Raw genomic sequence first — 25556 nt, 5'->3', positions numbered from 1 at the left:
GTTGCCCGCCGCCCGGCTAACTGCCGTAAATGGATAAATGGCTAAAAAGGATAAATTGCCCTTCCAGAGGGACATCCACTGCTGCCACCAGTCAGCTAACAGTCGAAGGTGCACTTTCCAGCGACAACAACCCACATTATTCGTCACCTTCAACGTCGTCTACCTTTGACCCGGATGCTAGCGATGCACCTGTGGCTGGTCACGCTGAGAGCATAGCCACGGACAGTGGTGAGGAGTCCGATGCAGAGCCTCCTGATGCGGGAAAGCATGCAGCGACGGGCAAAGGAACAACCTCGTCAAAAAGGCGAAAATATGTTGAAAACTATATTGCTTTGGGGTTCACTAAGATTAATACTGGTGGATTTACTCGGCCACAGTGTGTTATATGTGCAAAAGTACTGTCTCACAACTCAATGAAACCGTCACTGTTGCGCAGACATTTAGAAACAAAACATGCTAATTTGAGAAATAAGCCACGGGAGTTTTTTGAGCGAGAATTGAGAGGACTTTCTACCAGTAAGACTTGCATACGGGAGACAGATACCGTTAATAGGAGCGGGCTACAAGCATCTTACATGGTGAGTTACAGAGTGGCTAAAACTGGCAAACCACACACTATTGTCGAGGACTTAATTGTCCCTGCTGCCATGGATATGGTCGGGACGATGCTGGGGGAAAAAGCCAAAAAAACTATACAGACCATGCCTTCATCCAATAACACTGTTTCTCGGAGAATCAGTGACATGGCCGAGGACGTGTTAAAACAACTACTACGTCGTGTACGAGCCAGTGAATTTTACGCGCTAAAGCTGGATGAGTCGACAGATGTAGCCGGCCTGGCACATGTCCTGGTATATGTGCGATACATTCATGAAGGGACAATTAAGGAGGACATGCTTTTCTGCAAATCTCTGGAAAAAAGGGCAACTGGAGAGGACATTTTAAAAATGCTGGACACCTTTGTGACATCAAACGGACTTATGTGGACACAATGTGTTGGTATCTGTACCGATGGCGCACGGGCCATGTCCGGGAGACACAGCGGAGTAGTAACGCGCGTGCAAGCGGTTGCTCCTGATGCCACTTGGATTCACTGCAGCATCCACCGAGAGGCTCTTGCTGTCAAGGGAATGTCTGCCAGTCTGAAAAATGTTTTGGACACAACAGTGAAAATGGTGAACTTTGTGAAGGCCAGGCCCCTGAACTCTCGCATTTTTTCTGCATTATGCAGTGAAATGGGCAGCGATCATGAGACGTTGCTACTTCATACAGAGGTGCGCTGGTTATCAAGAGGCAAAGTATTAACACGTTTCTTTGAACTCAAAGATGAACTTAAGATTTTCTTCAGTGATCACAACTTTCATTTGTCTGAGCATCTGCACGATGAAAAGTTTCTTACACGCCTGGGTTATCTGTCCGATATTTTTTCTCGTCTGAACGAACTTAATCTTGGATTACAAGGGGTTTCAGCAACCATATTCAACGTGCGAGATAAAATTGAAGCCATGATAAAAAAGTTGAACCTCTGGTTAAACTGCACGGAGAACAACAACACAGAGGTCTTTCCCACGTTGCATGAATTTTTATGTGCAAATGAACTCTGCCTGACAGACAGCATGAAACACGAGATAACCGCGCACCTCCGTGAGCTGGCTGCACAGCTGCGCAGGTATTTCCCCGAATCTGACAGCTCAGACAGTTGGATACGTCATCCGTTTACAGATGTGCCTGCTTTCTTATCAACATCTGAACAGGATAGTCTCATTGAGATCACAACAGATGGTTCCCTGAAAATGGAATTTAATCAGAAGCCACTGTCGGATTTCTGGATCGGACTGTGCACAGAATACCCCGTGCTGGCCAAACGCGCTGTTAAGACTTTGATGCCCTTTGCCACCACGTACATGTGTGAGAGTGGATTCTCAGCTCTGACAAGTATGAAAACAAAATACAGAGCAAGACTTTGTGTGGACAACAATTTAAGACTCAGACTTTCTCAAATTCAGCCAGATATTGCAGACCTATGCGCATCCTCTCATGCACACCCTTCTCATTAAAGCTGCGGTGAGTTTGTAATTTAGTTTCAAGCGGTTTATAATTGAATATGTTCTAGAAATGTAGAAATGTTTGGTAGATTACTTTTTTCAAAAGTGAACTGGTGTTGCACACTAAAAATGCTGGTAAGAATTGATCCATTTGGTGAAAAATAAAATAATATAGAAATGTATAGAAATATGTGTGTGTGTGTGTGTGTGTGTGTGTGTGTGTGTGTGTGTGTGTGTGTGTGTGTATGTGCGTGTGTGCGTGCGTGCGTGCGCGTGGTGATGGTGGTGGGGGGACTTACAGACAGGTTTTTTGTGTGTGCGGTAGTAGGGGGTACATGGCTGTAGGTCAGATGTCTAAAGGGGTACGTGGCTGTGAAAAGTTTGGGAACCACTGTTCTAGGGGTATTTGGCGGATGTTGCTGGAAGATACACAAAGGTACAGAATAACTCTCACTTCTCCCTAACATAATTCTTCCTCCACCTCCACCCACTAGTCCCTACATGAATAACTCCTTCTCCTCCCTTACAATAACTCTTCCTTCTCCCTTACAAAGAATCTAACAATTGTTAGTGCTTGGCACTTGGTTTTATGAACATCCTTACTGTACTGACAGCGATATTTATTTAATTTCTCTTTCTTCTGACAAATATACTTATTGTAAGTCGCTTTGGATAGAAGCTTCTGCTGCCCTACATTTAAATGTAAATAACTTCCCCTCCTTCCCCTTCTTTCTAATAGAATGATAGACAGATTGAAATGTTTGTGTTTCAGAACCTGAAGAAGCTGCCTCAGAGAATGTGGCTAATATGGATGTAATATTAAACAGAACAGAACAGAAGAAAGATCAGGAAACAAATACAAACAAAACCTCACTTTAGAACATGTTGTAAGCTATGTGAACAGCACAATGTAATAAGGGTGTGAAATGTTAATGTAGGTGATTCTGCAGAGTCCTCAACATTTTCAAAACTAGCAGGCCACAGTGGTCTATGCTCAAACTTCCCCTATTGTCCTATCTATCAATATTACGCATTGTGGCCATCATCTGTCAAACGTTCTCATGTCAGTGCGATCAATTTATTCATACACAGCGTTCAATAGGTCAGACCGCGAGACTACATGCAGTTCAGGACAAAGTCTGTGACCTCAGCCCATCAGAACACAACTTCCATCTCTCTCCAGTCTCCCGAGGTTATATAAGAAAACAGTCAAATTAAGTTCAAACAGGGGCAATATATATGTTCAAAAAGGAGGGAATGATAAGTTCTTCGTAATATTACTTTTATCACAAATAATGTTTTTTGTGTTTGTTTAATGAGAAAACATGTTCTGCATGTTCTAAATTTTGGCAATTAATGGTTTTGTTTATTTGTAGCTTAACCACAGTTTGTGGGAGTCTTTTGCTGACGCATAATGTGAACAAATGTGGCTTCCTTATACTGATTTTAAAAGATGGAAAGATCTCGGCGTCCACATACTAGACTAAGTTCTACATTACACATGTCTTGTGTTTGAGTATGGTAATGTAGCCATTTGCTTGGGGTAACTACTGCTGGAGACATGAGATGAACATAAAATAGAGATAAGAGATGTATCTAGTTTAGTTTGATGTGTCTTAGTTAGTCTTCTATATCAGGTTACTAACGAATTGGTAGATGGTGGAACTGTGAAATAAAGACGACATTTCGTCAGATGTTGGTTGCTATCACCAATTCCAACAACCATTGTGAGTGCCCCACGAATAAAAATGGTTTAAAGCCACCACTGTTGTAACACCTGAAGTCATCTTGCATCTCTTTGTGAGTCCCTGTGTTGTGGAATAACACAAAAGGAACCTTGTCCCTTGGATAGGACTTCAGTGCTTCCAAGCTGTTACAAAGAGTGTCTTCATGATACAGACAGGGCCGGATAAGAAAATGAGCTTCAAGGGCTGCAGCCCCGGGTCTCGCCACCAGGGGGGCTCATGTTGAGTGAGCCAACGGAATGCGCGCATAACGTTAGAACACTTCAAAGTTAGCACAGAAATAATTTGCGAATACGTCCTGTCAAAGAAACCACGAGAGTGGGGTCCAAAAAAGAAAATTACAAGCACTAAAACAATGAGAGTGTCAGAATTACTATAGAAGACTCCAAAATTAACAAATGTATGGCGTGCTTCCACAAATCTGCCGGCTAGTCCCACTGCTGCTGTGTCAACTGCCACCACTAGCCAAACAACTGCAATTGCCATGTCTAGCCAGTCTGCCAGTGCCCTCACTTGCAGAACAAGCTCTGCTGATGCTGATCCAGAGCCAGAGCCAGGTTCTAATTCACAATCACAACTGTGCAGAGATGGCTCCCTTAATTGTAAAATAGTTTTTAAAAAGTTTAGGCTTATTCAAATGAGTTCCAAGCTGGAGATGTTGCACTTGCACTGTAGGCATATCTGACTACGTTTTTGTGAGTTAAAATGGCCATTCCCTGGCTATTTAGCTTTTGCTTTTAAATAAATTAAAATCTGTGTACATTTACATTATTGGTTTAATAGACATATAGGTGTATGTCATGGCACATGCATTCTGTCCTTGGTTGTAAACTGTGTAGTGTGCGTTCAGATTCATTGAGTGGTTCTATGGACTTCAAAGTGCTGATGTGTCAGTGCACGTGCCGAGGGTTTGTGTGCGTGTCATGTGCGTCGGAGCGATAAAGGGGCCTCCTCCTGATAAATAGCCCCAGGCCTCAACATTTCTTAGTCCGGCCCTGGATACAGAAGCAACACTGACAAAGTGCAGAGGCATGTGTCATCCGTTTTTAACGTTATCGCTTGATTGAAAGAATGTTGTCAGTGGTAATTAGTAATAACCACTGATAACAACATCCAATCGAGAGATAACATAAAATAAAGAATAACGTACCACTACAATACGATACGTTATCACTCGATTGAATGGACATTATCAGTGGTTATGGCAGGTAGAGTTACTGGCACTCTATCTGCCTGTCATGATCCTCCCCTGGTTTTCCCATTCACCTGCCTGCCACCCTGATCACTCCCAATTAACCCAACCACCTTCACCTGTGTTTCCCCTATATCAGTCCTTTCCTCCCAAACATTCCCTGCCAGATTGTCTCTTGTGTTTCACAGTGCTTTCCCGCGATTCGAATCCTGACCTACCACCTATCCTGCCTGCTCTCTGATCCTCGCCTGTCTGACTATCCTGCATGCTCCTGATCCCCACCTGTCTGACTATTCTGCCGGTTCCTGATCCCCGCCTGTCTGACTATCCTGCCTGCTCCTGACCCCCGCCTGTCTGACTATTCTGCCGGTTCCTGATCCCCGCCTGTCTGACTATCCTGCCTGCTCCTGACTCCCGCCTGTCTGACTATTCTGCCGGTTCCTGATCCCCGCCTGTCCTGCCTGCTATCCTGCCTGCTCCTGATCCCCGCCTGTCTGACTATCCTGCCTGCTCCTGATCCCCGCCTGTCTGACTATTCTGCCTGCCGATCCTGAATCCGAATAAACGATTGACACTGTTCCACGCTCTTCGCCAGTCTGTGCACTTGGGTTCAGCCAAATGCTCACGTTACAGAAACAATCTGGCCAACAATGGACCCAGCCCAGATGGACGACCGCATCTCCCGGATGGAGAGCGCGCTACAGCAGATGATGGACGTCACGGCTCAGGGACAGCAAGACCTGATGCGAATCCGCCAGGAATTGGTGAACGTCCAGACCGGCACCACCGCTTCACCTCCTGCCCCAGCGGCGACCGAGACTCCGGCTCCTCTACTCCGTGAGCCTAGTGTAGGAGTCCCCGAACGCTACGATGGTGATCCTACAACCTGCAACGCCTTCCTGTGCAATTGCACAATTCTCTTCTCCCTTCAGCCGCTCACTTTCGCCTCCGAAGAAGCCCGGGTGGCTTACGCCGTAAATCATCTCTCCGGACGGGCGCGTCTTTGGGGCACCGCTGAATGGCAGAGAGGTACCTCCGCCTGCCGCTCCTTCCACTCCTTTGCCGAAGAGCTCAGGAGAGTCTTCGGAACCGGTTCTCTGGGAGCCGAGGCCGGGCGGGAGTTGTTAGCCCTGTCCCAGGGACGTCGTTCCGTTTCGGACTACGCCATCGACTTCCGCACCAGGGCCCCCAGTTGTGATTGGAACCCGGCCGCTCTCCGTGATGTCTTCCTACAAGGACTGGCTGGGTACTTCAAGGATGAGCTGGTTGCCTACGACCCGCCATCATCACTGGAAGCTCTGATCGAGCTTGCTACCCGCCTCGACCTCCGAATCCAGGCTCGCAGGAGGGAGAGGTGTTCTGAGGTTCTGCCACGCAGCCCTGTTCGCCCATTGTTCCCGGCAACCTCTGCCTTCCTGCCGCAGACCCCAACCGCTTCCCTGAGAAGGGGGAATCCGGAGCCTATGCAGCTGGGTCGCACCCATCTTTCCCCGGAGGAGAAAGAGAGAAGACGGAGGCTGAACCTCTGCCTGTACTGTGGTCTGCCTGGACACATCGCCGATCATTGCCCGGTAAAAGCCAGAGCTCACCAGTAACCAGAGGCATACTGGTGAGCTCCATCTCTGACTCTGCCTCTTCCACAAGACCCACTCTCTCCGGTGAGCTCCTGTTGCCCTCCGGTTCCCATCCCATTACCGCACTTGTCGATTCAGGGGCAGACGAGAGCATCATGGATCGGTCCCTCGCTCTTCGGCTGGGACTCCATCCAGAGAGACTGCCAGTGCCGATCTCCGCCAGAGCCCTGGATGGACACGTGCTGGGGAGGGTAACTTCCCGGACAAGTCCTGTGTACATGCTCCTGCCTGGAGGCCACAGGGAGACCATTCAGTTCATGCTCCTGCCCACACCCAACCAGCCGGTCATCTTGGGTCACTCCTGGCTTCGCAGACACAACCCCAACATCGACTGGTCCACCTGCTCCATCCGAGAATGGGGAGTCACCTGTCAGCAATCATGTCTCAGGATCTCTTCACCGAATCCTGTTGCTCTCGCTCCTGCTCCAGCCTCGGACGTCTCCGGGGTCCCTGCCATTTACCATGACCTCAGAGAGGTCTTCAATAAGGCCAGGGCCACCTCCTTGCCCCCTCACCGTCCCTACAACTGTGCCATCGACCTACTTCCGGGCACTTCAGCCCCCAAGGGACGCTTGTACTCCCTCTCTATCCCTGAGCGAGGGGCCATGGTGGACTATGTCCAGAGTTCCCTAGCCACTGGGATCATCCGACCCTCCTCGTCACCGGCTGGGGCCGGGTTCTTCTTCGTGGGCAAGAAGGACATGTCCCTGAGACCCTGTATCGACTATTGAGGTCTGAACAACATCACAGTGAAGAACCGCTACCCCCTTCCACTACTCTCCTCCGCCTTTGAGCTGCTCCAGGAGGCAACGGTCTTCACCAAACTCGACCTGAGGAACGCCTACGACCTGGTCCGTATCAGAGAGGGAGACAAGTGGAAGACGGCCTTCAACACCCCAACGGGGCATTACGAGTACCTCGTGATGCCCTTCGGCTTGACCAATGCCCCGGCAGTCTTTCAAGCGCTAGTCAACGATCTGCTGCGGGACATGATTGACAAGTTTGTCTTTGTTTATCTGGATGATATCCTGATTTTCTCCCGCAATCTCGTGGAACACGTCACCCACGTCCGCTCAGTTCTCCGTCGCCTCCTTGACAACTCCTTGTTCGTCAAAGCGGAGAAGTGCGAGTTCTGTCACCTTCCTAGGGTATATTATTGCTAAGGACAGTCTGTGACATCCTGGGCTACCCCGGAGACACGCAAGCAGCTGCAGCGTTTCCTGGGGTTCGCCAACATTTATCGGCGTTTCATCCGAGGGTTCAGCTCCATCGCCTCCCCCCTCTCGGCCCTCACCTCACCCAAGGTTCCTTTCCGTTGGTCTGACGCTGCTCAAGAGTCCTTCGAAGCCCTCAAGACCCGCTTCACCACCTCCCCCATCCTCCAGATCCCCGACCCCGAACGTCAGTTGATTGTGGAGGTGGACGCATCTGGTGTGGGAGTAGGGGGGATCCTCTCCCAGCGTTCATCCTCCGACCAGAAGGTCCACCCGTGTGCCTTTTTCTCTCGTCGCCTAACCCCCCCGGAGAGAAATTATGATATGGAAACAGGGAGCTTCTGGCGGTGAAGCTGGCCCTGGAGGAGTGGCGGCACTGGCTAGAGGGAACCAGGATTCCGTTCCTGGTTTGGACTGACCACCGAAACCTGGAGTATATCCGAACCACCAAGAGACTAAACTCCAGACAGGCCCGCTGGTCATTGTTTTTCGACCGGTTTAACTTCACCCTGTCCGAGACTGCATGATTATTTACCACTGTTGTTAAAACAACTATCTTGCGATGAGTGGGTGAAGAACCAGGGTTTAATTATGGCAAAGATGATGACCGGAGATGGATGGCAGGTGTGCATATGTCGAACCGGGAGAGCCGGGGGGAAACGAAGGAGAAATGGGCCTTGCCCATTGCACCGACATTAAGACACCAAGAGGGGGAGACAAAGCATCAGCTGGGTACGGCCACGGCCGTAACACCCTCTAGTAGGCTACCTGATCCCCCCCCTCTACTACCACTGATCTCCCCCTCAACTACCACTGATCCTCCCCTCTACTACCACTGATCCTCCCCTACGGGGGGGGTTCGGACTATCGTTAGTCTGACCTTTGGCGCCCTCCTAGGTCCTTTGCGGCATCGACGCTATGAGGGGTCCACCTCGATGACGCTGGAGCTGGAGAAGACTTAACACGGGTCGTTGAGATGCTATGTTGATGGATTAGGTGCAGTGTGTTTCGTGTGTTATGTGTGTGTGTGGCCTAATAAAGGCAACTCTCGTAGTCGAGTGATGTAAGGGGCTCGAGAGTTGTAATACGCTGAACCTGTGCTCCGGTATTGTCCTTCCCGTGATGCTCCGGACTTAAGCTCGCAGCTAGACTTAAGTGAGAAGAAGATAGTGGCTGCGATGTAGGCCGTGTGATAATTCGGAAGAGAGTGTGATCATGTGATCATCAGATCAACAACATTTCAATACGTCGCAAGGGTGTGTGTGTGTGTGTGTGGGGGGGGGGGGGGGGTATTTCCTTAACTGATGTGAACTCAGCATATGCATTTAATCTCTCTCTCTTTATATATATATATACTGTTCAAATGAATAAATATTTGACTATAGTCTGATGGGATAAAAGAATGTCAGAATTACGGTGCATAAGAGCTCTTGCAGCTAACAATGTCAAGTATCGCACAATCCAGCCCCAGATACACAGAACTCTCACCACAAGCTCAACATATGTGTAGTCTCCCACCCACACACACCAACCGCTGTTTGCACTGTTGTCTGTAGTTCTACAAAGTTAGTGTCACTTAAAGCAGAGCAACCAATAGCCAAGTTTATTTCTGTGTTACACAACCATCTCTCTACTCAGTCACCTGATACAGAATTACTTAAATAAATATAATCCAAATAATTATCTGAACCATTTCCTCTTACATCATTCTGTAAATCCCATGTCTCGAGCAATAGTTACATCATGTGGGGGAGGGGCAAGGAATACAATGTCATGAATGATTTTAAGTAGAGGACGATGTGGCAAAGAGTGCCAAAGAGGTATAGAGATAGAGGAGTTAATTCCATTCATTCCATGACATGATATTCAAGTGACTGGGAACTCCATGTGGAGAGAATCTTCTGAGAACAAATAATTACGAAGAGTGAGTCTTGCCACTCTTATCAGCTCTACAGTATGAAGTCTAACTCTCGCGTCTAAAGAGTCCGGCCAAAAAATTGACCTGAAGTCAATAAATACATTAGATAACATAGCATAATTTAGAAACCAATTAATACATTAGAAATCAATAAATACATTAAAATTCAGTAAATACATTTAGCAATCAATTAAAAAATAAATAATCATATATATATATATATATATATAGATGATAAATATTGCACAAAGTTGGATTGATAACATGTTACCAAACATTTGATTCACATCACACCTACAGAACTACTTGTGGGCGCACAGGCAGGAGGAACTGAACGCCAGACAACACACATCCTTCTGTCACTGCATGTGTGAGAGCTCACAAGAATCAGTCTGTCTGAGAACCAGTCGGTGTTATGAATCTAGCACTCAGTAGCATGTTATGAAGTCCAATGTTCTGTAAGTAGGATGTTATTAATCTATCCGTGCAATATTTCAGAATAAAATTTAATCTGCAGTATCTCAAAATTTCTATACTGAATATGTATATATATATATATATATATATATATATATATATATATATATATATATATATATATATATATATATATAAATTAATACATGTGCATGACATACTCTTCGGGTCAGTAATGCATTTTTTAGATCTGTTTTATTTTATTTTTGATAAATATCTTAACTATTTTACACATTCCTACTAATCATCAAGTAGGGCTGGATGATGTCATCATGAATTAACATTCAAGGTGCTTTTCAGGGCTGACTTTAATCCTGGTCCTGCTGCACCTCACCCGGGGAAACAGTGAGTTTATACCGTCTTACATGTATTGACTGACTGATTTCTGATATATTGCTCGACAGATTTCTGATGTATTGATTTATTCAAATTCATTGACTTCGAGAATTATTTATTGATTCCTAATGTTTATTTTGTTTGATAAATGTATTGATTCGTCTATCATTTTTTGATTGATTTGTGTCTATATTAATTGTTTGTATTTCTGATGTATTGATCGGCTGACTACAGGTCCATGTTTCGGCCGGTCTCTGGGGATCAGCCCATGCAGGACTCAGTTCTTCAAACAGGAGAGTTTCACGTTATACTGCGGAGCTGATGAGTGTATAATGACTAACTCTAAATCAGTTAGTTGCTCTCAGAAGAGGCATGAATGTAATATTGGACTGGTGCGAGACTATCACAGCGGCACTTACTGGTGTGACTCTAACTCTGGAGAACGAGGGGAAGTGGTCAACATCACAGTGACTGGTATGTGTGTCTCTTTGTCACCAGTTGGCTCTCTCACTACATTATTCATCATTTATAACTGCACTATGGATCAATGATCCCTATGGAAAATGTGACCCAGTTTTACACCTGGCCTTAGCATTGTTCATCAACCTGCGTTGTGGTTCAATAGTTTAATGCCCTAAGACCTGGGCTGACAGTTTGCTGTGTTTCTACAGGAGGGTCTTTGATCCTAGAGAGTCCTGTCCACCCTGTACCAGAAGGAAGTCCTGTTACACTTCGCTGCCTGTCCCACAAGTCCAGTAACCAGCTGGGTGTGACCCCAATAAACCAGTCCTGTACCTTCTCCAGAGATGGGCGTCTCATTGGGCTCGGTTTGACAGGAGAGATGAGTTTTGCTGCTGTCAACAGATCTCATGAAGGCCTCTACACGTGTACCTTCTCTGATGATGAGTCTCCAGGGAGCTGGCTGGCTGTCAGAGGTGAGCTCTCTGTTTGGTCTCCACATGGTGAAGTTGTACAGTCACATCAAAGGGGGACTGTCATGACGTCTGGGGCTAGCTAGCCTATATGCCATTGGTTATTATTTATCATGTAGCCTAATAACAGCTTAGTATTAATTTAATATTAGCTTGCTTCAAATCAGTAGCCTGCTGTTGCAATATTAGACTACCATACACTGTATTTATCCTTTACCTTAACAACAAAGGCCTTATCATTTGAAAGTGTAGCCTATTGTTTGCTCTTGCTTTGGGTTGTCTCTGTTTGTTTTAGCAACGATAACGGAGGTAGTTAAGAATGGGGTTTCATCTTGTGTGTTTAAACGTTTGCGCTCAACTTTCTTAGAAAATAAGTTACTCAGAACCTGACTTCCTTCATTTTGTCTTCTTTCCCTGTCTTTCTTCACCTTTCTCTTCTGAGAGCCAGACTTCAATTTATTTAAATTTGACTTTGACATATTGCCGCGTCTCCATCCAGATAATAAAATCGCACCGTAAGCAAGGTGAGATTCGCGGTGAAATCAGCGGTGTGGACTGAACCATTTCACACTTTTTGAAAGGGATGTTATCAGAGTAGTCACAGCAGTCTTTAATTTTAACAATAATACACCAATTTATTAAATTAATACTCCAAGCTTGCATTTAGATCTATATTCATCATGACATTTATTTTTGTTATTAAACAATTTGAACAACAATCAAAAAAGACTTAAAATTAGCGTCTGCTAAATGCCCTAAATGTAAAAAATGTAAATGTAAAATTAAAATAATAAAATAAAAATAAAATAAAAAATAAAAATCTAAACTTCGCATGGGCCCCCCTCTGCCTTGAGCCCCCCCAAGCCTGTCCCCCTTACACCCCCAGTCCGTCGGCCCTGCCGGCATCCATACGACTTTTGAATGGTTGAACCCCTGTTTGAACTGTCTCCTCTCTTTTTTTACACCTGGAATCTTTTTTAACTATGATTTATTGCTCCTCTACTTGGTACTATTTACTATTTATTCATCAGGCTTAGCAAAGATTTTTTATCATATGTCTAGTGTGGGCTGATGTTGTGTGTGTGTGTGTGTGTGTGTGTGTGTGTGTGTGTGTGTGTGTGTGTGTGTGTGTGTGTGTGTGTGTGTGTGTGTGTGTGTGTGCGTTGCGTGTGTTTGTTTATTGTTTATTGTATGTACTGTTGGGTATGGACACACCCTGCTGCTCCTCCACATGTGAAGTATCTAATGGAAGAAAAAAGTTCTTTGAATTGAATTGAATGCTGAAAAGCACAGCAGGCTCGCTTGTCTTTCTTCTTATTATGTGGTCTCCTTTCCTCAGCAACCTCCTTCCCTCCCACCCCCGCCCCCGCCCCCCCCCCCCACCCCTCATCATCTCCTCCCATTGGCCTATGCTGGACCGCCCCTCCTCCTGATGGTTCTTCTGGGCGTGGGAGGATGCTGCTGGAGAAGAAGACGCAAAGGTAACCAATAAGTCTTCGTCCTCCACCTCCTGCTAATTCTCTCTAAATCAATTACACCTTCTCCTCCTCTACAACAACTAGGACTCATCCCCAGCAGAGTAACTTCTCCTCCTCCTCCTCCTCCTCCTCCTCCTTCTTTCTAATATAACAAAAGAAAGATTTAATTCTTTATGTTTCAGAAGCTGAAGAAGCTGCCTTGGAGGATGTGATTTTTGCGGATGTAGTGCAAAATAAAATGGAGAACAAAGGTCAGGAAACAAATACACACAAAGTGTAATTTTACAACATGTTGTATTCCATTTCACCTTTCAGCACAATGTGTGAAAGGTGAAATGTTAATGTTGGGGATTTTGCATAATGCTTTTCATTTTACTTGCAGGCCACAGTGGTCTGTGCTCAAACTTCCCCTATTGTCGTATCTATCGTTTTTGCACATTGTGGTCATCACCTGTCGAGCGTTCTCTTGTCAGTGCGATCAATTTATTTTTACACAGAGCGAGATAGGTCAGACTGCGAGACTACAAGCAGTTATGGACAAAGTCTGCGACCCCAGCCCATCAGATTACCAGATCCACCTCTCTACAGTCTCCTGGGGTAAAAACCTGTTAAATGAAGTTCAAACAGAGGCAAAGTACAGATTCAAAAAGGAAAGAATGCTACGTTATACGTCATATTACAATTATTAGGAATAATGTTTTTTGTGTTTGTTTAATGAGAAGAAACGTTCTGATGAATGGTTTGTTTATTTGTAGCTTAACCACAAATATGTGTTGCTAGTTCCAACAGATCGTTGCAGTCTGTTGCAGACACAAAATGTGAACAACTGTGGCTTCCTAATAAGAATTTTAAAAGATGATGAGATCAGTCCATCCACATGCTTGAACACATTCAAAATCACTTGTGTATTGTGTTTGATTCTTACCATATACAGCTTTTAGTTTGGACCTTTAGTGTACACATGGGGTTGAAGATCCACTTGAGTTCACTATGGTACCTGTGGTGCTGTTTGCCATTTGCCTGTGGTAACTACTGCTGGACACATGAGATAAACATATAATGTTGTCATCAGAAATAGAGATAAGAGATGTATGTAGTTTAGTTTGATGTGTTTTAGTTAGTCTTATCAGTTGTCTGACTACTAGGCGGATGGTTGAACTGTAAAATAAAGAAGACATTTTGTCAGATGTGGGTTCGTTCTGCTTTCTACATCAGTGGTTCTCAACCTTTCTGGGGCTGCTGAGGCCAAACATGACCCCAACAAGACATTCCAGGCACACCAACTTTATGTTTTATTAAGATGCACACAAACACATTATTACTAGGATATCCTATCAGCAATTTTTGCCACATTTCACCCAAAGCAGATTATCCAAAACAAGCAAAATTCATACAGGCACATAGATACTGCATAATGCAGGCAATTGTATATTTGTCAAAAATATGCAATTGAGATGGACAATGTGATGAGGTGGCATTTCACTGTCCACCAGCGTACATTTCTCACTGGTTAAGAGTCACTGCTCTATTTGAGAAACACATTTAAGGCGGTCTGTATAGCGTCTATTCAAGTCGGTGGTCTACTTAGTGTCTAAAACAGAACTTCAGAAAGCTTGTGGGATGGTGAGAAAGCGGCAGTTTGTATGTGGTTACCTGCCCGTGCTTCTGCACCGGAGGCACCAGCAACTAGAGTGTCTCAACAACTCAACACGATGTTCCAGTTGAGCTGTGGTGACTGCTTGGTATCTGTAATGAATCCGTATTCAAAAAGACACTGTATTGGGTAACTAATGTACTTTAAATATCAGTAGATACCATATTAGGGATATAATGTACTGTCAATATCAGTACAGACCCTGTATTGGGTAACTAATGTACTCTAAATACCAGTAGATAGTGTATTCGGTATCTAATGTACTGTCATTATCAGTAAAGATACTGTATTGGGTATCTGTAATGGTTAAATAAATTATGTCATTAGAATGGTAAGGAAGGCTTAACCTACCTACTATCTGTTGTCATTATCTAACTGTAATGGTAACAGAGTTATATTTTGAAAACTGAAACGGTGAACTGAAAACCGCATCCTCAACACTGCCTTCACCAGAGAAGACCTCAGAAAATGGTCCAGTCAGTGCGACCGGGGACAGGGTGGAAGTCTTCAACAGTACCACCAGGGACATGGTGGAAGTCTTCAATAGTACAGCCAGGGACATGGTGGAAGACTTCTTTAGACATTTTGCCTCTTCTTGTGTTTTGTTTGATCAGTCCCGCAGAAACAACAGTAATGTTATTCACTGTTCTCATACCTGAGCTGTACCTACCTCCACTTCCTATAACTACACCAACAAGTTGTAACATATCACTTGTCACATTTACAAAGGCTTATAATGCATTGACACATTGAAAAAGAAGAGTATACTTTTTCAACACTTCTTAGTGCCACTGTTATTACTACATCTTCCATTTGACTTCACCACTGAAAAGATATCACCATTATGGACATTGCGGTAGGCACAGAAATTAAAATGATGGCCATAGGCCGTAAACAAGTGCATATATGCATATATATATATATATATATATATATATATATATATATATATATATATATATACGACAACTTGGGGGCTGGGGGATTCTGGGGAAATATAATATAATTTAAAAAAAATGTGTTTTGTCTTCTGATTGGTTCACCCAAATTCCTACAGCTACAAATACAAGTTCTGCAACGTATTTATCACAGAAAAAGCTGCAAAAGTCAAGGTGTGATGTTCCTCTCTTTTTAGTTATGGGGGAGCACACTTGAAGTTACCGATTCGAAAAGGTTGTCGCCAAGTTGTGTTTCACTGAAAATGTAGTCAATTAAAAACAATTAATAGAAGTACATTAAGGATAACAATGTCTGTCATTGTCTATATGTGAATATGCATTTCTGAACATTTCTGAAAAGTAAAAACTATTCTACAATTTTTTTTTTTTTATTCATATCACATGTCAAATTGACCATATTTGACATGTGACATGAATAAATCTATATTATATAATATTTGATTAACTTATTTTCATGGTCTCTGAGTATGAATTTTGTTGTAAGAGGAAGTGTGATGGGAATTCCGGACCACGTCAATCATTTCCTGTCTAAACTGAGTAGAATAAAGAGTCAGCCAAACTTATAACAATTATGGTCATATATTTAGATAATAAAGGTAAAATAACATACAACAATCATACAACAAACAATAAAACAAAAATATAACAAGCAATAAAACCAACAATAATGATAATATAATAATAATCCGAGGCCTCAGATGTTCCCCCTGAGTCTATCCAAGAGGTCCACAAGCTCAAGTCCCCAGAGGGGAAAACACCCAGCGTCCCTCCAAAAGGCCTGCAAGCTGAAGTCTGATGCACTGACTAAAGCAAGGACTTCTTATACAGTGGCTGTCAGTAGGCTGAGAGCATCTCTGCCCTCCAATAAGACAAAGATATTGGTTGACCAGATGGTAACCTATCGATTGAACCTCCTCAGGATGTCATAAAGTGGACCGTGCCCTATCAGTTGGATCCCTGGCATCTCAAAATTCCCGAGGGGGTTGAGAAAACAGACACATACCAACAAATGGCACTCAGAGAAACAGAATGTGAAAATACAATTTCCCATTACAGAATTTTTCTTTTCTCCAAACACCGACACAGTTCATGTTCATGTATAAAAGAGGCGAACAGTAGAGCAGTAGGCAGCCGATGGGTAGGCAACGAGAGAGTATTACATTTGGACGAAACACTAACTGGGGGTTACTTAATTCCTTTCAAGAATGAGGAAGTTTCAACTTTCGATATTTGGTCTGATTCCTATGACTACCTCATAAGTATTATTATCTGCCAACCCTACTCTTGGAGACTGACGCATTCATCACCTGATTGAAAGGGAAGGAGTAATTCTGAAGAATGTAGTTGTGTCACACCTGATGTCAAAATCACTATTTACATTTTTTGTTTTATTTTAAATACCTTGCTGCTTAATAAGGAAGCCAATAACTATACATAAAAGGTCCTTCAACTGGTATCTCCCAGTAGAACCGTAGAAGTCTGTTGTTCCTGAATAGTTTAACCAAAAACAAAACCTACCCTAAGAGGGAGGAAGAGAAGAAAAGCTTTTTTCTGTCGTCAAACAGTTGGAGGGAGGTCTCTCACATTAAAGGTAGGAACCCTTGTCTTGTTCTTACACTGCTTAACGTGCCATGTAAAAAAATTAATCAGTGTTCAAGTGGAGGCTGCACTCTTTCAGCTCAATTCAGGAAATTTGAAGTGATTCACTGTATCTTAGCTCCACAGTATCTACCCCCGAGACAGAATCCATGGCCCTCTGGAAACCAAGTGAGTACACACTGGATCATTTGTTGGAACTCAAGAAAATAAAAATATGTAAATAAATGTATTCTACGAGAACGTTGGCCTGCTGTGTATTAGGCAGGGCGGATGTTCTTGTGATGCTGAAAAATTAAAATTTACATTTAGGGCATTTAGCAGACGCTTTTATCGAAAGCGACTTACAATCAGAAGATTTGTCAGAGGAAAGTGAAACACTATATCGCTGTAGTGTATATATCACTGACCTAATTGGTCACATGTGATTTTTCAGGTAGGATGTGAACTAGGATAGCACAGAGTCAGCAATGCCAATTTCGGCGAGAGTCGCCAAATAGGAGAGATAGGAGGACCGTTAGTTAGAGACGGCTCGTTCCAGTGTTTCAGAAAGGAATGAAAGAAGAGATTCCAGTCTGTAGTTGGTGGTGTCATGGGTCGGTCTCTTAAGGAGCAGCTTGGGAATCTTGAAGGACGATGGAATAAGAAATAAGAAACCATCATCTTATTGACAATTTGAAATGTGTTTGGTGAGGAGAATAGACAGGGGCATTCTAGGTAGCAGACCTTGGATGTACTGGGCAGGTCCCACTATAACGAAGCAAAGACTGGTATTACTGGGCATCTCCTAGCATAGCCAGTAGAAGAGGAGTTGCCATGGGAAGCTATCAGTGTCAATAGTTTGATTCAACAACATTTATGTATGATACTCATATGGAACATTCACAAACATCTTAAGGCTCTGGCTTGATTGGTTGTGCTCAGGGTAATTCTGGCCAATAGAAAGTCTAAGTGTTTGAATGTGCAGCAGTAGTTGTGGTGTTGCTGGCCTGTGTGTCCTGGCCACGGGGAGCTACGCAAGACCACCGGAGTTTCAAGGAGCAGCTCAGCGACTGTCTGGAGGACAAGGACTACCAGGAGCTTCTGGACATCAGTATCCATGGCCTCCCCCCTGCCCAGACCCCTCGGCACGTGGTGGTCGTGGGCGCCGGTATGGCCGGCCTGACCGCTGCCAAACTGCTGCAGGACGCGGGACACCAGGTAACCGGTCTCAGGGTTTTCTTCTCTTGTGCCACTGCAGCCTTTATCACTTCATACTGGCTTGACGTTTCATTCACAAATTTGTTTTTGTGAATGACACGTCGCTAGCTAGAATTATCATGAGACATAGTTAGCCAGAAGCACAAGGAGATAGAGCTAGCTAGAAGCACAATGAGCCGTAGCTGTTCGGTGTGTTTGTTTGTGTGCGTGTGTGTGTATGCAGGTGACGGTGCTGGAAGCTAGTGGGAGGGTGGGTGGGAGGGTGGAGACCTACAGACATCAGACAGGGGGTTGGTATGCTGAACTGGGAGCCATGAGGATTCCAAGCTTCCATCAGTAAGTCAGCCGGTCCTACTTGCCTCTCTCTCTATCTCTCTCTCTCTCTCTCTCTCTCTCTCTCTCTCTCTCTCTCTCTCTCTCTCTCTCTCTCTCTCTCATGCTGTCTCTCTCTCTCACTCTCTCTAGGATTGTGCTGTACTACGCCCATGTGCTTGGCGTGGCATTGAGTCAGTTTGTGATGTATGACCCCAACACCTTCTACCTGGTCAACGGGCAGCGTGTGAAGACCGACGCAGTGCGGAGAAACCCCGCCCTCCTCAAATACAACATCACCCATAAGGGGAAGGCCCTGTCGGCTGATCAGCTGCTGGATCGGGCCTTAAAAACGGTTAGTAGCCAAGGACCGCCCGCTCTTTAAAATTGCTATCAAAAACCAAGAGTTACTCTTGAATTATGTGGTCTGTGTCTGTGTGTGTGTGTGTAGGTAAAAGACGCAATGAGACATGAAGGATGTGAGGCAGCCTTTAAGAAATATGACCAGTACTCTGTCAAGGTAAATATATATTAAAAGAATTATATATATATTTCATTCGCAGTAGTTCCAGACCGTTCAGAGTGAAAATGAATTTTTGATTTATTGTTTAAGTAATTTATAAGGTAAAAAAAACATTATTTATCTCAAAAATCCAAATATTTTGCCTCATGGACCATTGAAAATGAAAGTTTTGTGTGTGTGTTATTCAGGGATATTTGGTTCAAGTGGCTAATCTAAGTTCTGGAGAGATAAGAATGATAGGAGACCTGCTGAATGAGAACAGCTGGATGTACACCGCCCTGACCGAGATGCTCTACGAACAAGCAAATCTCAACGACAACAATGAGTCAGTCTCCGCTCAATCAGTCACCACTTGGCATTCTACATTCACCAACACATATACAGTGGGGAAAAAAGTATTTAGTCAGCCTCCAACTGTGCAAGTTCTCCCACTTAAAAAGATGAGAGAGGCCTGTAATTTTCATCATAGGTATACCTCAGCTATGAGAGACAAAATGAAAAAAAAAAATCTAGAAAATCACGTCTGATTTTTAAAGAATTTATTTGCAAATTATGGTGGAAAATAAGTATTTGGTCAATAACCAAAGGTCATCTCAATACTTTGTTACATGCCCTTTGTTGGCAATGACAGAGGTCAAACGTTTTCTGTAAGTCTTTACAAGGTTTTCACACACTGCTGCTGGTATTTTGGCCCATTCCTCCATGCAGATCTCCTCTAGAGCAGTGATGTTTTTGGGCCACACGGACTTTCAACTCCCTCCAAAGATTTTCTATGGGGTTGAGATCTGGAGACTGGCTAGGCCACTCCAGGACTTTGAAATGCTTCTTACGAAGCCACTCCTTCGTTGCCCGGGCGGTGTGTTTGGGGTCATTGTCATGCTGAAAGACCCAGCCACGTTTCATCTTCAGTGCCCTTGCTGATGGAAGGAGGTTTTCACTCAAAATCTCACGATACATGGCCCCATTCATTCTTTCCGTCATACGGATCAGACGTCCTGGTCCCTTGGCAGAAAAACAGCCCCAAAGCATGATGTTTCCACCCCCATGCTTCACTGTAGGTATGGTGTTCTTTGGATACAACTCAGCATTCTTTCTCCTCCAAACACGACGAGTTGAGTTTTTACCAAAAAGTTATATTTTGGTTTCATCTGACCATATGACATTCTCCCAATCCTCTTCTGGATCATCCAAATGCTCTCTAGCAAACTTCAAACGGGCCCGGACATACACTGGCTTTAGCAGGGGGACACGTCTGGCACTGCAGGATTTGAGTCCCTGGCGGCGTAGTGTGTTAGTGATGGTAGCCTTTGTTACTTTGGTCCCAGTTCTCTGGAGGTCATTCACTAGGTCCCCCCGTGTGGTTCTGGGATTTTTGTTCACCGTTCTTGTGATCATTTTGACCCCACAGGGTGAGATCTTGCGTGGAGCCCCAGATCGAGGGAGATTATCAGTGGTCTTGTATGTATTCCATTTCCTAATAATTGCTCCAACAGTTGATTTCTTCACACCAAGCTGCTTACCTATTGCAGATTCAGACTTCCCAGCCTGGTGCAGGTCTACAATTGTGTTTCTGGTGTCCTTTGACAGCTCTTTGGTCTTGGTCATAGTGGAGTTTGGAGTGTGACTGTTTGAGGTTGTGGACAGGTGTCTTTTATACTGATAAGGAGTTCAAACAGGTGCCATTAATACAGGTAACAAGTGGAGGACAGAGGAGCCTCTTAAAGAAGAAGTTACAGGTCTGTGACAGCCAGAAATCTTGCTGGTTTGTAGGTGACCAAATACTTATTTTCCACCATAATTTGCAAATAAATTCTTAAAAAATCAGACAATGTGATTTTCTGGATTTTTTTTTTTCATTTTGTCTCTCATAGCTGAGGTTTACCAATGATGAAAATTACAGGCCTCTCTCGTCTTTTTAAGTGGGAGAACTTGCACAATTGGTGGCTGACTAAATACTTTTTTGCCCCACTGTATACACACAGACACACACACACATATATATATATTTATATAGATCTTTGTCTTTCCAGGTATTTTGAGGTGGTGGATGGCTCAGATCGTCTCCCTCAAGCCTTGCATAACGTCCTGGTTAACCCCGCCCAGCTAAACTCTCTGGTCAAACAAATCACCCACTCAGACACTGGCGTCGATGTATTTTACCTGATGGGTAAAGACTCAGATCCCACTGAGCTGTCTGCTGACGCAGTCCTGGTCACGACCACAGCCAAGGCGGCTCGCTTCATAGAATTTGTCCCCCCACTGACCCCAGGAAAGAGGCATGCGCTGAGCAGCGTTCACTATGACAGCTCCACCAAGATCATCCTCACCTTCAGCAGAAGGTTCTGGGAGGATGACTGCATCAAGGGGGGGAAGAGCATCACAGACCGCCCCTCTCGCTTCATCTACTACCCCAGTCACAAATTCCCCAAGAACCCTGACATCGGCGTGCTGCTGGCCTCCTACACCTGGTCCGATGACTCTCTGCTCTTCCAGGGCCTGGGGGATGAGGAGCTGAAGGAGGTGGCCCTGAAGGACCTGGAACTGATCCATGGGGAGCAGGTCTGGGACCTGTGCACGGGGGTGGTGGTGAAGAAGTGGAGCTCTGACCCCTACAGCCTGGGAGCCTACTCCATGTTCACTCCCTACCAGCATACTGATTACTCATCTGAGCTCTTTCAGGCAAAGGGCAGGGTTCACTTCGCTGGGGAACACACCGGCTTCACTCATGGCTGGATTGAAACAGCCATGAAGACGGCCATCAGAGCTGCCAAAAACATAAACACCCAGCTTCAAGACAGCTTCATGTCCACTGATAGAGAAGAGCTCTGACTCCAACACCAAGCTTCAAGACAGCTTCATGTCCAGCACTACAGAGCTCTTACTCCAACACCCACCTTCAAGTCCACCGCAAGAGAAGATCTCTAACCTCAAGTCCCCAGCATTAATTTGTTATTAATCATATATTGAAGCCTGAGAAGATAGTATCTTCATGCTTCCAGTAATAGCTTTTTATTTGAATGTCAGTGTTGAGAACATAATGCCAACTAAATTGGTATCACATAAAAACTCAACCTTTCAATAAAATTGACTGATAATTATTTAACAAATGTCAATTGTTATAGTCAAAATTGTGATAATTGTGATGAAAAGATTACTGAAACTTTTCCCCGGCCAATTCCTTTTTACATACCAACATATTACGTATGATTACACCAGCCAGCTTCAAGTCCATGTGGAACACAGTACCCTGAGTTCCCACTAGTCTCCATATTGAATAACAGTCTGCAGTAGTTTACCACGGCGGCATTGGCAGTAACGAGCCTGGGCGGCGCTGGCCCACTCACATTACCCACAAGACCACCAATCCAAATTTGATTTAAATTAAAATCCATTTTGTTACAAAAAAAAACAAGACTGAGATCAAAGATTGAAAATACTCCTTAGTTCTATGTGACAAAGGGGCAACCTTGTGTCACAGGAATCCGTGAAATGACCACGGGCGCTTAATTCAAAATCCGTGGTGGCCTAGCGGAATCACTGCAATTTCTGTGATGCGGCCACGGATTTTGCTCCAATGCAAGTTAATGACACTCATATTCCGTGGCACACACACAGATCCCCGTTTCAACGACCGTGTCGACCACGGGCACTTAAAGTGTAATTCTGGCCAAGATTTAACACAGGGTCTTTGTTTTGGCATTAAAATCCATCAAGTAAGCCCACCAGATACTTTTTTCATTGAAAATCGAGTATTGAGTTTCCTGGCGCAATGTTTGGCTTCAATGGTATTGGCCAGAGGGATAGATAACAGAGTGGCGACACTTCCATTGGACTCCGTTGTACGTTTTTTGCCGCCTACTTCCGGGGTATGCGGCCTCACATAGTTCATAACCTTTATGATTCATAACCTGACATGTATTTGCGTGTGCACAGCGTAATTATATATATTTTTATCTTGGTAGACACCGGTTGCCTGCTAGTTTTTTAGCTCGACTTCGCAAGCTGTGAAGACATCTCCAGGGATAAATTTATTAAATACCTACCTCTTTTGAATTGTCATCTCTCTATATTATATCAGAGGGCCTTTATGATGCATATACTGATCTTTATTTGTATGTGCACAGCGTAATTATATATATATATGATCTTGGTAAACCACCGATTTTCAGTCATTATCTGCTAGTTAATCAGCTCGATTTTGCCAGCTGTGAAGTTATCACTGCACCAGAAGTTACAGTTTTTCTCAATCGTTTAAACACGTTTTCTGAAACTATAGCTCAATTTCTCAAAACTCCAAACACAAACCTGAGAAGAGTTAATCATTATGTCAAAACTAGACAAATTCTTCTCAAAACTGATTCTTTCCACCAAACAGTAAACGCAGCTATCAAATGAATATCTCTTCGAGAGCATCAATAAAACACTGGTGGGGTCAATTCAAAACAATTCCATCAAAATACTATTTACATATGTTTTGGCTTTATGAGGCCATGTTACATATTCCAATGTATTAAATTGTTTGGAAATAGCTTTCTTTTTAAAAGTTGCAATTAGGTGGTACAGATAGTATAAAGACTGTTGCCATATTGTAATACAATACTGTGACTATATCATACAAATATTGCATTGACACAATCGTATCAGAATAGGATACAATGCATATTTGTCTATAGAATGAGCTCCAATGGGCAAAACTCACAATCCCTCACAAAAACTCACAAAAAGTTGATGCTGCAACATTGTTCTGACAATACACCAATGTTACCTATTTTGGTAAATTACAGTACAGTAATTGCAATGATAAGTAAAATGAAAAACACTACAGTAAGAAAATGCTTGTCTTTCGGCCGGGATGTAATGATGACATCAGTGTAAGTACAAGTACAAAAAGGTAACAAAGCAAATTTTTTTTTTTACTGTAATACAGTAAAATGTTCAGCTGAACTCACTGCATAAAAAGCTTTTCATAGGCCAACAAAAAATAAAACTAAGAATGTAACCGCAAGCGGTGATTAACGGGGTCCGAGCAACATTAAAAGTCAAGAACACACTAATGGAAGATATTCGCTTTCTTAAAAGAGTACAGATCTGAAAATTTGCACTGTTAATGGTATCCACCTAATGATAGCCGTATGGTAGTTATACAATAACAAAATGGTCAAATAGGCAAAATGGGACGTTTGGCTTTTCTATGAAATTGTGGGAAAGTAAACATTTTTAGAGCAAGAAGACCAGGGTGAAAAAGATGTTTCTGATTTTAGAGATTAATATGATGAAAGAATTTTGAGTCCAGGTCAATCTAGTAAGGAGAAATAAGGCTAGTTCATTACTTTTTTAAGTACCGCCACCTTTGGGTGCAGTACCACAATTTGGGTTTTTGGGTAGTGGGGGTTATTGGTATCCACCTAATAATAGTCGTATGTTTTTTAATACAAAAACAAAATGGTCATATAAGAAAAATGGGCTAACAGCTCCAACTTTATTGGCCAATATTTCTCAAATGGAACTAAATAAAACAAATTCTGTTCGATGATTTTTGTGGGGCTTGGTCTAAAGATTTTATGTGGCGATTTTGGTGAATTTTTGATTAATTTTGTAGCCTGTGAATCGTTTTATCATGTTTAGCTTTAATATGAAATTGTGGGAAAAGTAAACAGGATTTTATAAATTTATAAATGAGAAATAAGCTTAATTCATGATTTTTTACAATAGCGCCACCTTTTGGTGCATTACCCCAAATTTGGGTTTATGGGTAGTGGGGGTTATTGGTAACCATACCTGAAAATGTCAAGAGTTTTCGACTTAAGGTATAGGCTGCAGTATGACTTTTACAGAATTTGAGGGAAAAAATATTGTTACAGAAACAATAGGGGACCAAGCAGCTTTGCTGCTCGGACCCCTAAATGTAAATGAGGTGAAACAGATCTACATGTATGTATGTATCCCACCTCTTATCCTAATCAGGCCAATCTACAACACAGTAGATCTCACCGAGTCCTCCTTAATGCTCTGACACATGATTGAAGTGTTTTGCCAGTTGAGTTTGAACGAATATGTTTGAGCATATCAGGGCCTTGCATAGGCAGTTCAACCATTTAACACATTAAGGCCAAGTGAAAACTGCTCAAAAAAATCCAAATTCTTTGACATATAGCAACTTTCTTTTTTTCACAGTAACGCAAATAGTTAATTTCCCTGGTAACTGGTTACTCTTATTATAGAGTGATTCAGTTACTAACTCAGTTGCTTTTTGGAACAAGTAGTGAGTAACTATAACTAATTACTTTTTTAAAGTAACGTTCCCAACACTGCTCATAACAATGCTGTTTGCCAACGCTTGT

The 25556-nt window shown here is 43.5% G+C and overlaps 1 protein-coding gene and 1 pseudogene across 3 annotated transcripts; both read left to right on the top strand.

The window, feature by feature from the left end:
- The first annotated feature begins 10149 nt into the window (after positions 1 to 10149).
- On the top strand, positions 10150 to 14253 carry LOC307091028 (high affinity immunoglobulin gamma Fc receptor I-like). 2 transcript variants are annotated; one of them, XR_013812703.1, is made up of 7 exons: positions 10150 to 10206; positions 10526 to 10570; positions 10796 to 11035; positions 11233 to 11496; positions 12833 to 12974; positions 13154 to 13222; positions 13469 to 14253. XR_013812703.1 is itself a non-coding variant. In XM_079757861.1 (6 exons), exons 1-6 carry the CDS (start codon positions 10200 to 10202, stop codon positions 13158 to 13160), a joined length of 705 nt encoding a protein of 234 aa, XP_079613987.1. In that variant the 5' UTR covers positions 10150 to 10199; the 3' UTR covers positions 13161 to 14253. The 2 variants fall into 2 exon arrangements, 1 of the variants encoding a protein (XP_079613987.1); XM_079757861.1 differs by having other exon boundaries at positions 13154 to 14253.
- Positions 13505 to 22171, top strand: LOC307091327 (L-amino-acid oxidase-like; annotated as a pseudogene). The gene is made up of 7 exons: positions 13505 to 13568; positions 18133 to 18380; positions 18604 to 18716; positions 18846 to 19047; positions 19144 to 19212; positions 19404 to 19540; positions 21246 to 22171. The product of its transcript is annotated as an L-amino-acid oxidase-like (transcript).
- The last annotated feature ends 3385 nt before the right edge of the window (positions 22172 to 25556 follow it).

The sequence above is a fragment of the Pollachius pollachius genome (genome assembly GCF_949987615.1).
Source record: "Pollachius pollachius genome assembly, chromosome: 20".
In the NCBI taxonomy this organism is placed as follows: Eukaryota; Metazoa; Chordata; class Actinopteri; order Gadiformes; family Gadidae; genus Pollachius; species Pollachius pollachius.
Note: the sequence above shows the minus strand (reverse complement) of the source record. Positions and strands in the feature narration are given on the sequence as shown.

What these genes read in the sequence shown, in the direction of transcription:
- LOC307091028 (XM_079757861.1), top strand. An exon ending in GCACCTCACCCGGGGAAACA is followed by an intron (nt 10,571 to 10,795) that starts GTGAGTTTATAC and finishes GGCTGACTACAG; the next exon opens with GTCCATGTTTCGGCCGGTCT. An exon ending in GGTCAACATCACAGTGACTG is followed by an intron (nt 11,036 to 11,232) that starts GTATGTGTGTCT and finishes GTGTTTCTACAG; the next exon opens with GAGGGTCTTTGATCCTAGAG.